We start from the raw sequence: 15,602 nt of genomic DNA on the forward strand, positions 1-15,602 counted from the left end.
ACTGTAGGTTAGAATTGGACCGATATATTGACCCATATTAGCTTATCACAGATATATTTGTATGCATGTACTGCACTGTATACCTTGGTCCACCAGAGAGCGCCAATAAGTGCAAAATGTCCTGCTCAGTGCAATTCCTAAAAATTTAAAGGATTCTCATCAAAATATTTTGATGAGAAAACGCATATATATTTGAATTTGGTATCTGCCTCAAAAATCCTGTATTGTTCTTTCCACTTTGAAAGCTCTAAATCACATAGGACAGTTATGATGTGTTTTCCAATTTTGACTTCCTGGGTGTGACAGTAAATGCAGAATTATCTTTCTAAGGGATATGGCAGAAGAGGGTCTCCTTTCACAGTTTTTTTGCTCAGACAAACATTTATTTACTGTGTGTTTACTCTATAAAGGTGCTTTTCACTTTTCAATAAGTCGACTTATTTACCCTCCAGCTCACTTTTGACCTACATGGATGGAGCTGTTATTACCCTACGGCCACATATTTCCTTTTGCAATCCTTTATACTGTCTATGAATACTTGTCTTTATAATGACAATATGAATGTATGCTACATGTTAACTTTCTCCCCCCCCTGCCCTGTTTCCTTCTAGCTTCTCAGCTCTCCCTGCAGTGCATGGAGTGCCACATAATCTTCAGTGATCACAAGAGCAAAGAGCGCCATCTGAAGTTGAGCCACCCAGCACAATATGAGCAATGCATACTGAGGAATGCCCTTTTCGCCTGTTATGTTTGTGACCGCCACTTCACAAACTCCACAGAACTCATGGCCCACCAAAAAGCCCACACAGAGAAGAAACCCTTCAAGTGTCCGATCTGTGGCCTGGCCTTTAACAAGTCATCAGAGCTCACCCTTCATAAAAAAATTCATTTTGGCCGGGACGGTTATGCCTGCACTGACTGTGGCAAACCTTGCAAAACGTTGACATTACTTAAGTATCACCGCCGCACACACACTGGAGAGAGGCCGTATGTTTGCAAGGAGTGTGGAAAAAGGTTCACCATGTCCAAAGCTCTGCAGAAACATATTTTGTCACACCTGCCAGAGGGAGCAGAAGACGAGGGAAACACCACAGCTAAACAGAACAAAACTGATGGTAAGAAAAATTTCCATGTTACAGATGTTGTATCATTTTACACATTTAATTAGTAACATACTTTGTAGCTGTGCTAGTAACATGGTTCCAGGGATGATGTTAGTACACCACTTCAGACTGAAATATCTCAACTATTTTTATGGATTTAACCATGAGGTACATTTTTGGTTTTGAGTAAAATGTGTTGACAACTATTGAGTGGCTTGCTATTAAATTTGGTACAAGCATTCATGTCCCCCTCAGGCTGAATTGTCATCACATTATTGATCCGTTAACATTATCATGTCAAAATTTAGATTTGTCCAATACTTGGTTTATGACTAAACACATGCAAACCTAATGACAATCCCATCAACCTCAACTGGACTTGTTGCATTTTGGCCTAAGTAGCAAATGTGAGGCAAAACTAAGACGCTACTTAAACACTATACCTGCTGACTAACATTTAATTTAAAGCACCGCTGTGCCTATGTACAGCCTCACAGAGTTACTAACATGGCTACAGACTCTCATTCTTAGTCACATTTTCTGGTCCAATTATAAAATAAATAGCTTATAGAAAACTGTCAGGTTGCAGGAAATATGTTGTGCTTTCTATGGTATACCACAATGCATCACAGATTTTTTTCCTTTGTTATCTTTAGGTGCTTCTGCAGTAAAGTATTCTTGTTCCATATGCAAGGCCAATTTCAAGACTACCAAGACACGGCTACATCATATGAAAACTAAGCACAATGTGCCTGCTGCAGCCAGTAATGCCTTCCCACCAGGACAGCAAGTGAAACAAAGTACACCCATTATAACTCCAATATCTATTTCCCAACCAGCACTACTACAGGTGGAGCCTAACGGACCTCTGCAAAAAGTTGATGCCAATATTGACACAGAGCAGATTCGCAGACTTATTGAATCTTTAGGAAATGTGCAGAAAGTAAACCAAGTTGTCATATTGGGGCAGGTGCCCCCTCATGCCCCACCACTGGAAGTGCAGCAGATATCACAGCTGGCAGAACCAGTCACTTTGAATCTCAGTCCACCGCAGATAGATTTTCTAGGACTGAAACAGTCAGAATCTAAAACAGTTGAATTGGACACATTAAACAACCAATGTAATTCACTGGAGCAAACAATCATACTGGAACCCATTACACCAGATGGACAGTTGGAAAACCCGTCTTTTTCAGAACTAGGTTCCAACATAGCTGCAAGTGAAAATATAGAGCTAACACTAGTTCAGACTGAACAAACAGAGCAACCCCAGGGAGAGATGATGCATCAGATCCTTCAGCAGACCGGGATTGGTGCAATTCATTCTGACCCTGCAGATCAAATGGTTTGTCAGAATGAGGTAGCTGACCTCAAACAAAACTTTGAGCAAACAGTCATATTAGAACTTACCCCTGCTTTGATACCAACTTTGGAGCTGGAACAATCCCAAACTGTGCCACAAAATGAAATCCCAGCCTCCTCTCTGGTACCAACCACTGAACTGGAGAAGACTCCTGATCTGACTCCACATCCGACTGTAATAGATGAGCAGGAGACCAGCTTGTCAATCCCACCTTTTATGCCTACAGTAGAGTTGGAGCTGACACCTTTACAAACAGAGCAACAGGACCTTACTTCTTGCTCTTTTGTTCCACCAGACACACTTACACAAACTCCAAGTGAATCTGAAACGAATCCCAAAGAAGAAGTTGATACACAGATGCAAACAGTAAGTCTAGATCAAGTCCATCATGTGATGGATGAAGCTGCACCACAAGAGACACAAGAAAAGGCTGAACAAGAGCCATCTGAACAAGAGCCACCAGAGAAACTGCTAGTAGATAGCAAGGAGGGTGAGGAGCAGTTGGAGAACCAGTCTCAAGTAGAGGAGACATCTGCTAAAGAAGAGGCTCCATTACAAGTTGAGACCAAGCAGGTGCCACAGATCTCCGAGTTACCCATAAATGTAATGTCAGCTCAAGAACTGGTGAAAGTGCGGAAAAGAAAGCCTGCCAGGGCGTTTATATTTCAAGGATATATGCAAGAACTGGTTGGATCCATACACAAGGATGATTTACAAATTGAGGCCAAACCTGCCAAACGCCAAAGAAGAAGAAAGTCTCATCTTGTTGTTAAATTTGGTCCACAAAGCAAAGAGAAGAAAAACAAGAAACAGAGGACGCTGCAGCAGCAGCAGCAGCAGCAGCAGCAGCATCAGCCAACACAGGAAGAAGAGATAAGAACAAATCTCTCAGACAGAAAAGCAGCATCACAGAAGAAGGGAAGGAAGGGAAAAAGGAAAGTGGGGCATTTGGTATCTACAGCTGAAATAAAATCACCTTCATCAACCCAGGACCCACAGGTGAAACAAATCAAAGAGGATACAAAAAAAAATAAAATTAAAAGGCAAAAAGAAGAAGTCAGGGAGGGTGTGACGCACATAAGTGAACACAAAACTGTAGCTTCACCTGTATTTAAAAAGAAAAAACAAGGAAAAATAATGCGAAAAGATCAGACCAAGAATGCAAAGGATGGGAAGAGAAAGAAAAACCTGTCAAAGGAGGAAAAAGTCAATACAAAAAAGAGCACAGATTCGGCAGACATACCTGGCCCGCACATAAAGCAAGACTCTCTACTTCTACTGAAAGGTCATAAACAGCCCCAGCTGAAAGTTTACAAACTGGACCCTTCAAAGACATCAGGCCAGACACCGGAGACCCCACCTCATGAGTTCCAAACAATGTCCCAGCAGAGTAAAGACAACAATCATCCAACAAATGATCTCACAGCAGAAAGTAAAAAAAAAGGAGGAAGACCCAAAAAGAACCAGAAAGCTCTTTCGTTGTTGTCCTCACTGCATGTTTCCCCTCAACCACCTGAGGCACTGCCCACCAAACCAAAGACCACCAGGAAACGTAAAGCCTCCTCGAAAGTAGAGACCGAAGGAATAATAACTTCTTCTCATTCAAAACGTGCCTTAGAGTGTAATGACTGCGGGGAGAGATTTAGTGAAGTCTCATCCCTTCAGAAGCACAAGGCGACGGTGCATATCATAGAGAGTCCCGGTCTCACTTACACCAATGGGAACGTTTTTGAAGGGGTCTCCAGGGTGGATCTTTACCAGCTTCCAAAACATCATGATAAGGTTGTTGGGGTGATAAATGCTGCTGCAGACTGGGATACTGAGCCTGAGATGGGAGAGATGGCATTAGAAGACAGAGAGCGAACTCTGTCTTTTCCAGCTTTGATTCCATCTCCATCTTTACCTGTTCCTCCTCCAGAGGTTGAAGTGAGCGCCTATGAAGATAAGGGTGGAAGTAAAGCAGGAGCAGATGATCAGTCTCATACCTCTCCAGAAGTTCACTCACCATCTGATCAACTGAAAAATACGAAGATCTCTCCGAATTTCACATCTGAATCTGCTTTAAGTACCTCTACTCAGACAAAGAGTTTGGAGACCGGAGATCCTTTGGCATCAGATGAAACCAAGCAAGAAAAAGGTCCCGTGAAACAACTCGACTTAGAATCTGAAGTCCAGGCTACCGCAGATGAAGACATTAAAGAGGATTTACTTCTCGAGGTAGATTTAGTTACTGTTGGAGAGCAGAATGAAAGAGATGATCCAGCTTCTCCTCAAGAAAGTGCTCCCCAAAATGAATCAGAGGGAACTCGTATTTCTGAAGGTGGAAGTGCTGCAACATTTGTAGCACCTGAGCAAACTGATGAAACGACAGCTGAAAAAAGCTTAACTCTGCAAACTGTGTCGTGCTCCACACATCAAGTAGAGATCAAAGAAGAAGAGGAAGAAATGTTAGTCCAGAGGAAAAAAGAAGGAGAGAAAGGAGGTGTAACAAGGAATGCTACAAGGGATAGGAGACAGGGAACAGGACATTTAAAAAGGGACGCGATATCTAAGATAGTTTTAGGTGGAGATACTGTCAGAGGAACAGAATCAGACAAAGAACAAGATGAATGTCATGTAGTTTACGAAAAAAATCTCATAACCTCTGATTCAGAAATTCATTACAAAGGTGAGAGTGGCACAAGGACTTCACAGCCAGAGACCAATCCTGAATTTGAGGCCAACAAAGCTCCTGCTCCTGCCACATGTTTGGCTTCCGTCCCTTCTACATTAGAGGAATCTCCTGAAGAACAAGTGGTGCTTGAGCTAGAGTCGGTTACCCCTAGTGTTCAAGAAGTCATGAATGAAGGAGAGCTGCAGGGAGGAGAGGAACATGGCAGGGAGGCTGACCAGTCTCCAGGTATCATACTGGAGAAGTTCCTCACCTCAGAGACTGCTGATAAAGAGCTGTGTCTGATGACCGCAAAGAGCAACCAAAGACAGGTGAGATACTAACTTTACCAACAAATACTGTACATTAACAATGAATAATTAATATAACATTACAATCTTACAACATTTTTTTCATTCAAGGGTTCGGAAAGCATTGCTGAGAATGAAGTACAAGTGCCTGGGAGCCAGGAGATCAAGGTTGAAGAGAATATCTCAGATCCACCGCTGGCTACACCCACCTGTCAAAATAGACCGAGTGCAAGTGTGCAGTCACAGCACCATCGTGATATAAGAACGGTTCTGGTGAAAGAGGAGAGCAGTCTTATGCTGAATGAGACTCAGGCCTCACAGGGTAGCAGACACATCAGATGGAATGTGGAGCCAGTGAACAATGAAAACACTGCCACTCCATGTAAGTATGAGCGCACAGTGTAGTGGCATTTTAAAGCAATAGGTCAGCGTTTTGGGAAATCCAATTATTTGCTTTTTTGCTCAGAGTTAGATAAGAAGCTCAACAGCATTCTCGTGTCTGTGCATTTGGTAAAGAGCCATAGCCAGGAGGCAATTAGTTCAGCTTAGCTCAGCATTATGACTGGAAGTAGGGAGTGACAGCAAGCTGGGCTCTCTCCAAACAAAAATACACCCAGCAGCGCAAATGTAAAAGCAACAATTTGAGTTCTTAAGGTGAATTACATGACTTAGATTTGTCTTAGCTAATACTGCAAGTACCAGGGTTGTGTTAATTAATTGTCAGGAAGTAGTTACACAACTTAACTTTCTCTAAAACTACAAATTGTTGTTTAGTCGTTACATTACAGTTTATGTAATGTTTGGTCAGATAAGATACAACATGTAAATTAGTCATCTTTTTGGTTGTTTGCTGGCATGTTTTTTAACTTTAGACAGACCCAGGTTGGCTGTTTTCCCCCTGCTACCAGCCTTAATGCTAAGCTAGGCTAATCACCTCCTGTCTCTAGGTATGTTCACTGTGTGCTGCCTTTAAGGGCTTTTGTCTTTTCAGAGATAGATGAGTCATGCTTTTGGACTTTTGTTTTCAGTGATGGAGAGTGTGGACACAATAAGTGACTGTTATGTCACCCCGGAGTTCAACACCAATCAGTGTATCTTCTACCCAGTGAAGGAGGAGGAGAGGGAGGTTCTACTGGGAGACACTCAGATCAGCAGAGGGAGTTTAACGCCAGAGGGATCCTGTGCTGAACATCAGACAGAGCCTCAAACTGCAGATAGTACTTTAAGTGAGTCTTTGTGTTTTCTAGTTTTATTCTCGGTACATTAAGAGTATTGGAAGACCTCTGTTTTAATGTTTAACATGTTAACAACAGATGAGGGGAGCCATTCGACTCAAGACTACCAGGAAATAGGAGTGAAAGGACTCCTGTCAGAACCAGGGGTCAGTGACTTTGCAGATGGACAAGGTTTGTTTTCTGTTCTCAAATGACCAAGAGTAGTAACTGCTTTATTCATGACCTTAAGCCATTTATCAAAATTGTTGAACATGGATATCTCTCCAAAATAACTACTCTTTCAGCTGAGGCAGATGCTGAGTGGCCTCATCTACCAGACCTCCGGGACTTTCTCCTCCGGAGTTCTGATGAAGAGGACTTGGGAAGTTTTGAACTGTCTGATCCTCAGGTTGAATCAGAGACAGAAGTAATGGCCTATTTCTACAAGAACCAAACCAACGGTGCACGACAGCCAGATCACACATCACAAAAGTACAGGAGAAAATCTTTTTTTAAGTCTACAAGCTGATAAAGTATATTAAAAAAAATAGTATATATAGCAATAATAATGCCAAGCAGTGCAGAAGTAATACTTGGTTATAAATTAAAATGTTGTAAAATGTAATGACAATGAAGGGCAAAATCATATTTTGCAGATTAATGTTTAAAAAAAAAAAAAAAAAGTTGGTACTCATAATTGTTTCAAACATGGTAATTGTTTTTTTTTGAATTTGTGTAAGGTGCTCACTTGCTCATAATGTTTCTTTTCTTTTTCTTCCTTAGTTTGATGACTTCAACGAGACAGCTCCAAGCACCAAGAGATGCAAACAGGACCAGAGAGCCCATTGATTACTTCGCCAAATATTTTGGTTGGGATACCTGGGTAGAAATTGCCAGTTGCACAAATAAGCTATCCTGCATGTCTAACCCAGTCATAGCCAGAGAGGTTGCACAGTTTGTTGGGATCCACATTGCAATGGGAACTTTGAAGGTTTGTCTTCCTATTTGATCCATATGTTACATGATCACTTGGTTAATTATATGCAAAGGTTCTAATATATATATGTATATCTTGTTACTTTTCAGTTTCCCAGTCCAAGGCTCTACTGGGAGGACTTGACTAAGGTGCCCTTAATTGCTGAAGCCATGCCACTTTCACGTTTCCTCCAGCTGTCTTGCATGTTGAAGCTGGCTTCTCCAGCAAAAGATCCAGTCACCATTAATGTTGGGGAAGGACAACATGATGGTGACTTTGGAAATGGGCAGAAAGGTAAAACTCTGCCAAGCAGACGATGTGTAAACTCTCAGCATAGTGATGGACAATGCCAAGGTGACGAGCCAAATGATTTGAACAGCTCAAAAACACAGACTGATCCCCTGTGGAAGGTTCAGCCATTACTCTGCCGTTTCAAAGCAGGATGCCAGTCATTGACAAGAGAGGGTGATTATGCAGTCGACCAATATCCACTTCCTTTGACTGGGAAGATGCACAACAACAAACTGTCTCTCCACTGCACTACTTTAATTGGATTTGGTGGTTTACTCTTACATGTGGATCTTAAACCGGATCTCTCAGACAAAGAAAATGCTGTAGAAAAAATGGCCCCAAGAGGTAGTATGCTGTTTCTTTGCAAGCAGGAACTCTCCACCCCTGCAATGCTAGAACGCCTACTAGTTGCTGGGGTTCATGGTGCAGGCAGGGTGGGGGGAGCACGAGGACAGATCGGGGATGAGTTTGTGAGCTCAGACGGGAAGTTGATGTTACGCCGATCACACTGTGGCTTCATACTTTCTACTGCAGGAAATGGCCAGAGGGACATGGCTTCTCTCACTGACAACTTTGAGAAGGCCCAAATGTCGGCTCGTCTCAGCAGAGATTTGCGAAATCTTTATCCTATTCCCCTCACTGCCTCGGCCCCAACCTGCTGGCCTCAAGCGGTGCTCTGGTACCTTATAGATCTGGCTTTGGTTAACTCCTGGCTCCTGTACCGACAGGATCACAGGGCAGCTCCTGCACCTTTGACTCTCATGGCCTTCAGACTGGAGGTGTCCAAGGCTTTGATCCTCTCCAGTGGCTCTGATACTCAGGACTCAGTTCCCCCTCAACCCCCCACAGAGAAGGCCCACACAACAAATGAAACCCCCAATCCCAGCCTGGTGGAGGAAAGTCCTCTGCCTGATGCAGCCACACGGTACGATGGTTCAGGCCACTGGCCAGAGCAACTCGCAGAGGGAGAAGGAGGCAGGTGTCGTTTTGGGGACTGTCAGAGAACATCTCGAGTGCTATGCCTTAAGTGCTGTGTCTTTCTTTGTATCTCACGCAACCACAACTGTTTTTTGAATTTCCATAACCAAGGGAGTTTGGTAAAAGAGTAGTCTTTACCCTTTATTTTTAACATCTTACTTTCTGATATAGAATGTAACTGTGCTTTTGGTGTATGTAAACCCAGCTAATCAAAAACAATGGTATTATCTCCTCTGTCCTTACAACTTTTCCATGATGCCTTTCACTGGCACTGTCGTTCTTTTGTATGATTATTGTGCTGCATTTTAAAAAACAAATGCTTTGTGATGTGGCTTATTATGTCATTGAGCAAGTGTAAAAATGAATTTGCCTTCAGAAGGAAATGTAAAAAAATAAAATACTCCTAGCCATACGCTTTGTTCTGCAAAAGAAGTGTAAAATATGATGTTGAAATTGCACCTGCCATGATATTTTTTACTATTTATTTTAACCTGACCTAAATGACATTCCATGATGACCTTGTTTTTGGCTCGAATGTTACACATTATTTATTTGAATTTCAGAAAACAATAAAGAACAGATACAAAATACATGTATTTTTGATTCTATTTATTTATTTTTAAAACTGCTGGCAAAGTTTGCATGAACTTCCTTTGTCTTGTAATAGTAGGAAAACACAGGAGTTAGGAATAACATTAACAATTGGTTCTGTTCTATTCAGGTGTCCCAGTAAGCCACGACTGTTACAGTGTGACAGTGAAGGAGGGTGCACAGTAGCAGGACCCTGAAACTGAAGTGGCTTCACGGAATTCAGCCATTATTACTTTTATTATTTACAATAGAGGTGGGCAAATTGATCCTCAAAATATTGATACTACCATACAAAGTCTTTTTTGAGTTAAGTGTCAATAGGAATGAAAAAAAAAAACCAATGGATCCATCACATGCTAGATCACATCCTGGGCACATGAACACGTAGTGCTGCAATATTTGCATCTGTGCAGTGATGACCTCTTTAGAGAATTCACATAATAGACATTTATTTAACATTAAAAACCGTTTTGTGTTTAAGATTCATGTAATTACGTAATTAAAGGAGAACAGCAACAAAAATTGTTGGCAAATTGGTGGTAATTAAAATATATTCAGACGTAACCAGTTTTAATGCATTCACTTCATAAATCATGAGATATTTCTCTCCCATACATGATTGTACATCAGCCACTAAACAATAAATCAATATCAATATCTGTATCGATACTGTGACTTGTCAAAATGTCTTCTGTGGAAAATATAATTATTCATCCAAAAGGGAAAATACAGTGTCACTATGTGTGTCATATGTACTGATACTGTACAATAGTAGTGAAAATCAAATGTACATGAATATTTTAATACACAAATGCATTGCAGAAACAGATGGTTTTCTAGATGGTGTGAAATATCCATAGATTTGATGTTAGACATGGACTCCAAAACGTAGAGACAAGTGAGAAACTGATTTTGTAAAATAAGCTACGGTTTACTTTGTTGGACTTTTATTTATGTGTGTAAACATGCAGTCGATGACTTAATATAAAAGGGTGCATGTATCTCTATAGGGGAGGGAGACAGACATAACTATTACAGTAGAGTCAATGAAAATTACAATAAGTACTTTTTACTTAGTTGTTTTGGGTCATGTGACGAAGATAAATCATAGACCCAGACTCAATAGAAAATTAGGTTAGTCCAAATCGGTCCAAATCAATGCTCGTAAATGTGTGGCTCTACCACTGTTTGTTGTAGCTGATTCTATGTGTTAGTATAGTGTGTTAACAGGTGTGGTAACATTTTGAAAGCAGGATGTGTTATTATAATGCTACTTTATACTACACAACAGTTGAGCTCACGCGCTTTGTTTCCATTAAAGGTTTGTGCTTCTTCCTGCAATCACTTCTCTTTCACTGCTCTTTATCAACAAAGGAGCAACTCGGCAGGTCTATATTCGATGTGTGAACATTTCGTCTAAACATGAATCAATAACTACATAGTACCGAAGAGTCTCCGGCAGCCATCTTAGTTGTACAGACTGCTATCACAACATACGCCTGGAAGAGTCCGATCCGATCTGTGCGTTTTACGTCTGTGGGGTCAACTCTCTCAGTCAAACTACCTTCAAAGAGCGGTTAGAGGTAACGCAAATGTCTACTCAGTTTTACATTTGTTACAGAAATAATTTGTTATATGTACACATATTAACGTACGTCACATTTATTCAGGGCAGATGCATGCGAGTGCCAAATAATGAGTTAAAACTTGGTTTGTGAAAAGGCACGAAAAGTCTTCAATCCGCTTTGAATGGCAGCCCGTGTTGTTAGCGCTAACCAGCTAGCTAGCGTTAGCCCGCTCGATAGCCTGTTTTTTTACGATTCGCGTTAGCTACGTGCACAGACATTAAACTAAAGCGCGCAGCCTTTCTGCATCTGTTTCAGTTCACCAACTGGTCCTGTTAAAGCATTTTATTCAGCCAAACAAAGGTCGGATGCTCGTAAGTTTGCATACAGCTAGTTAGCTTAGCTAGGGGCCTTAACGGCAGTAACGTACGTACGTTAACCTATTCAGGCTGAGTTGAAACTTGAGTGATTCCCAGAGGGAAACTGAACTAATGATTAAACAAACCCTAGGCTATAGTCAGTATGGCTGTTATAAGAAGTTGCTTTAAGGTTACCTCAGCCTAACTAGTACGGCTGATTATTTGTATGTCGTCGTCTGTTATCTGAACATAACTGATTTTAAACGTAATTCCCGCTATCTGTGGGCTTATAGCAGTGCTGTGTTGCCCGTTAATAAAACTGCTGCTATTTCCATCTGATGTGTATCCTCTGTGTAACTTTGTCATTGTTTCTGCATGGCTCTCTTTTTAAATCCAGGAAAATTGTTTTGAGTGTGTGCTGAGACCACCCAGTATCCCAGGATGGACTCTGAGATTTTGAACATAGAGGAGATAGTGATGGGACGGGGATTACCAGATCCACCTCCTGAAGCCCCCCCTGAAAAGCCAGCCGAACCATACAAACCCATCACTTTGAATGGACCTCCTGCACCCTCTGTTCAACCCTGTAAGTGGTATAGTGATCACAACTTATACTCAGTTTGCTTAAAGCAACTGAAAGGTTTGGTATGATCTCACGATTTTCGAAACTCCACCTTCCAGACCAGCATGAAAATCTGCAGTGTTTCCAGTGCTTCATCACATTCTGCAGCGCCAAAGCCAAGGAAAGGCACATGAAGAAGAGCCACCGGGAAGAGTATAAGCAACAGCTTCAGCAGGTATAGCACAGTATTAGTTCATCCAGCTCACTAGCAATGATGACAGTTTGTAACTCAAATTTTGTGTAGGAAAAATAATATTTATACATGCATATAAATACGCTTTTTAATTGGTGCTTTTGATGGGGTTTTTCATCAGAAAATGATAAAAAAAAAAAAAAAAAAGTTTTTTATGCCTTAGGCACCTAATTTTCCAGTCATTTGCCCACATGAGATCAAAGGAATGGTCTGTCCTATTCTGTAATATTTTATCCTTTTTGTTTCTGTAAAGTTAATGGAATTGCAATGCAAGAAAAAAATGTTCTTCTCAAACAGAAGTTACCACAAGTGAATGCACTTTGGAAGCTTTGGAAGCTATTTACTTTTAGTAAGTTGATTTGTGAAATTGAGATTGATATTATGTTAAAAATATATATAGAGAGAGATTGATGTTGTTTAGATTCACTTGAGAGAATTCACACTGTATATATAACATATATTGTATCGATTGTTACTGTGTTAGTTGTCAATAATCCAAGACAAACTTCTTTACATTTCTTGTACTTGGTGAACTAAGTGAATTTGAAACACTTGTGTTTAACATTTTCCAAGTAGTTGTTGGTGTTGAATTGTTTTAACTTTGGCTCTTTATTTTGTTTTCTTCACAGGGAAACACATTGTTCACATGCTATGTGTGTGACCGCACATTTCTGTCATCTGAGGAATTGACGCAGCACCAGCCAACACACAGCAAGGATGACAAGCCCTTCAAATGCGTTCACTGCAAGGAGAGCTTTAAAACATTCTCTGAAGTGAGTGTAAAATTAGTCAGTCAGTCATTAAATCACTACCAGTATTAAAACTGAATAACATCATGAATGCAAAAACCTAGGGGAAATTAGCTTCTCTTTTACCATTTAAACTTGGTTTCTAGCTTCAAATATTAAGCACTTTTTAGTACTTAATGTGTCAGTGTAACTTTTTACTTCTCCCCTATGTAGCTCACAGCCCATAGAAGACAAGTGTGTCCAGAGAAACAGTTGGTATGTAAAGATTGCAATGAAACCTTCCGTAGTGCTGGACTGCTGCGTACTCATCGTCTGACTCAGCATCCCCGCCCAGATGTAGAGACTGCAGAACAGCCGGAGGACCCTGCGAAAACCCATCGCTGTAAGAAGTGTGGTCAGGGCTTTGAAACAGAGTCAGAGCTGGTGGCTCACCAGGAGAAGTACCCTGAAGGTCAGCAATGCAACGGAAACGCTTCATCCACGAAGAAACGTGGACGGCCTTCTAAAACTGAAGACCTGGCAGGTGTTGAGAAAAAGGGAAAGCGGAAAAAGAAAGATGAGGCAGAAGCATCTGAAGAGCCAATGAAGGCCAGCAGCACATCGGAGTCTGCAACAACCCCAGCAGAGGAAAAGGGAAAAGCAGTTGGAGCAAAGCGAGGCCGTCCTTCAAAAGCAGCAGCAAAATTAGAAACGGAAGATAAGAAGAGTCCTGAGGATGACAGTCAAGCCCCAGGGAAGGAGAAGAAACCTAAAGCAGATCTAGCCCCGGCCCGTCAGCACCCGTGCCCTGAATGTGACCTCTCATTCCCCGGCTTGATTCAGCTCCGTGCTCACAAGAAGGAGAAACACACCCCACGGAAAGCCCACCCCTGCGACGAATGTGAAGAGAGCTTTGCCCGTCCTGAGCAGCTGGACGCCCACATGTCACGGGCTCACGCCGTTGGTCGCTTTGCCTGTCCAACCTGCGGGAAGAGCTTCGGCCGTGAGCGCACCTTGAAAGCTCACCAGAAAAGCCACCCAGAGGAAAAGCCTGAAAACCCAAGTGCAAAGAGATAATTTACACATGGGGACATTGTGGAAAGTGTATGGTTTTTGAAGATTTTAGTCAGGAATTGCCTTTTTTTCCTTTTAACATTGGAGCTCTGATGCTCCAGATCATGGTTTCAGATGAGTTTGGAATGGTTTTGAGAATACTGTTTTAGCAAATTTTGGATTTAAAGTTGGGTTTTGATTATGAGCTGATGGAATTATGGACAAACAGACACATCATCTAAATTGACTAACCAAATGTTGTTAAATCCATCTATTACACCCTTTGTCACAGAGCATAGTTTATTTGTAAAAACAAACTGTTTTGATTAACTTTTTAAATGATTTGTTTCAGTTTTTTAAGCGTGAAATGCGTGTGGTGTGAATTTATTACTTGGTGTCTTGAGTTATTCAACTCATTTTGTGGTTTAAAAAATGTTTTTTTAATGTTTTTTTTCCTCTTGTTTTTTTTTTTTTTTTTTTTTTCAAAACAGATTGGGTAAGTACATATTTTGAAGAAAATTAGATGCCTAGTAAAGATACTGTGTTTGAATGTTTAGACAGTTTGTCAAAAGAAATATGTTATGTACAGCTTCTGGTTCATATAATGCATTTTTTTACACTTAATATTTTGATTATGTTCCTTTCTAAATTAAGCCTCATTCAGGAGGAATTTTAAATTAACATAATTAAGTTCTGATACAATTTTATTTTGGCTAGGTGCTCCAGATTCAATGTGGAGTGTTTGGCTTGTGGGCAAAAGCGATCCACTATAATTCTGATTTGTCTTACAGTAAAATTTTCTTCCTTATTTTTTCACTCATTAGAGTAAAATTTAATGTCTTAAATTTCTCAATTGGAACTCATGGCTTTTTAATGCCTGTGAGTCCCATAAGGAACCGTGTATATCCTGTCTTATTCACTGATTGGATTGTTTCTCTCCCAACTGCAATGTGTCTGGACACTGCAAAAAATGTAATAAAACATGGTATCCCAAGGGAGGCTGCTGAAGAAATAACCTGCCTTTTTGTCTTTGTTTTCGGTTCTAATTCAGGAACACAACCTGAAATGTGGTCTTCCATTTGTTGATCATGATTTGTATCCATAGAATAGGACACAAAGGACATCTTAGCCTATAATATTAGTGACTCACAAAATGAATAAGAAAATCACTCCTTTATGCTTAGCAACAGCATGATTAAAAAGGGTTAGAGGAGAATTTTGTAATGTTTGCAAAGCTAGTAGTACTTCAGTGATGTCTTGAGTATATAAGGATGTTAGCTGGTCATTTCAGTGAAAACATCTGATTTACTGATATGTATTTTTGCCACATGGCAGCTGAACCATTAGAGCTTTTGAATATTCAACATTTTGTCGAAGCTCTCAAATATTGGTGCATCCTTCCTTTATAGTTTGGGGCTGCTGTTGTGGGTCTTTTCTGTAGCATTTATATTTGACTAAAAAAACCTTGTTTACTTTATGGTCACACGAATAGGAGGACATTTTTCTAATCAGCACTTCAGTGGAAGAACCCCTTTTATAAAAGTTTCCACCAATGATAACTCAAAATTAAGTACTTGTACTGATTTGATACTAAAGTAACTGAGT

General features: G+C 40.7%; 2 protein-coding genes across 2 annotated transcripts; both read left to right on the forward strand.

Annotated features, from left to right (window-relative positions):
- The first annotated feature begins 277 nt into the window (after nucleotides 1–277).
- znf576.1 (zinc finger protein 576, tandem duplicate 1) lies at nucleotides 278–9,476 on the forward strand. Its single transcript, XM_023419795.2, has 8 exons — nucleotides 278–1,115; nucleotides 1,760–5,448; nucleotides 5,539–5,809; nucleotides 6,456–6,653; nucleotides 6,741–6,833; nucleotides 6,947–7,133; nucleotides 7,425–7,632; nucleotides 7,728–9,476. Exons 1-8 carry the CDS (start codon nucleotides 566–568, stop codon nucleotides 9,015–9,017), a joined length of 6,486 nt encoding a protein of 2,161 aa, XP_023275563.2. The 5' UTR covers nucleotides 278–565; the 3' UTR covers nucleotides 9,018–9,476.
- A 1,470-nt stretch (nucleotides 9,477–10,946) lies between these two features.
- znf576.2 (zinc finger protein 576, tandem duplicate 2) lies at nucleotides 10,947–15,012 on the forward strand. The gene is made up of 5 exons (XM_023419805.2): nucleotides 10,947–11,060; nucleotides 11,799–11,987; nucleotides 12,083–12,198; nucleotides 12,846–12,989; nucleotides 13,179–15,012. Exons 2-5 carry the CDS (start codon nucleotides 11,843–11,845, stop codon nucleotides 14,019–14,021), a joined length of 1,248 nt encoding a protein of 415 aa, XP_023275573.1. The 5' UTR covers nucleotides 10,947–11,060; nucleotides 11,799–11,842; the 3' UTR covers nucleotides 14,022–15,012.
- The last annotated feature ends 590 nt before the right edge of the window (nucleotides 15,013–15,602 follow it).

Source organism: Seriola lalandi, unplaced genomic scaffold (genome assembly GCF_002814215.2).
Source record: "Seriola lalandi dorsalis isolate HSWRI2012SDOR001 ecotype SW California unplaced genomic scaffold, Sedor1 jcf7180002054609, whole genome shotgun sequence".
Lineage (NCBI taxonomy): Eukaryota > Metazoa > Chordata > Actinopteri > Carangiformes > Carangidae > Seriola > Seriola lalandi.

What these genes read in the sequence shown, in the direction of transcription:
- znf576.1 (XM_023419795.2), top strand. Translation starts at nt 566, where the DNA reads ATGCTACATGTTAACTTTCTCCCCCCCCTGCCCTGTTTCCTTCTAGCT. An exon ending in TAAACAGAACAAAACTGATG is followed by an intron (nt 1,116 to 1,759) that starts GTAAGAAAAATT and finishes TGTTATCTTTAG; the next exon opens with GTGCTTCTGCAGTAAAGTAT. An exon ending in CCAGATCACACATCACAAAA is followed by an intron (nt 7,134 to 7,424) that starts GTACAGGAGAAA and finishes TTTCTTCCTTAG; the next exon opens with TTTGATGACTTCAACGAGAC.
- znf576.2 (XM_023419805.2), top strand. Translation starts at nt 11,843, where the DNA reads ATGGACTCTGAGATTTTGAACATAGAGGAGATAGTGATGGGACGGGGA. An exon ending in TGCACCCTCTGTTCAACCCT is followed by an intron (nt 11,988 to 12,082) that starts GTAAGTGGTATA and finishes TCCACCTTCCAG; the next exon opens with ACCAGCATGAAAATCTGCAG. An exon ending in GCTTTAAAACATTCTCTGAA is followed by an intron (nt 12,990 to 13,178) that starts GTGAGTGTAAAA and finishes TCCCCTATGTAG; the next exon opens with CTCACAGCCCATAGAAGACA.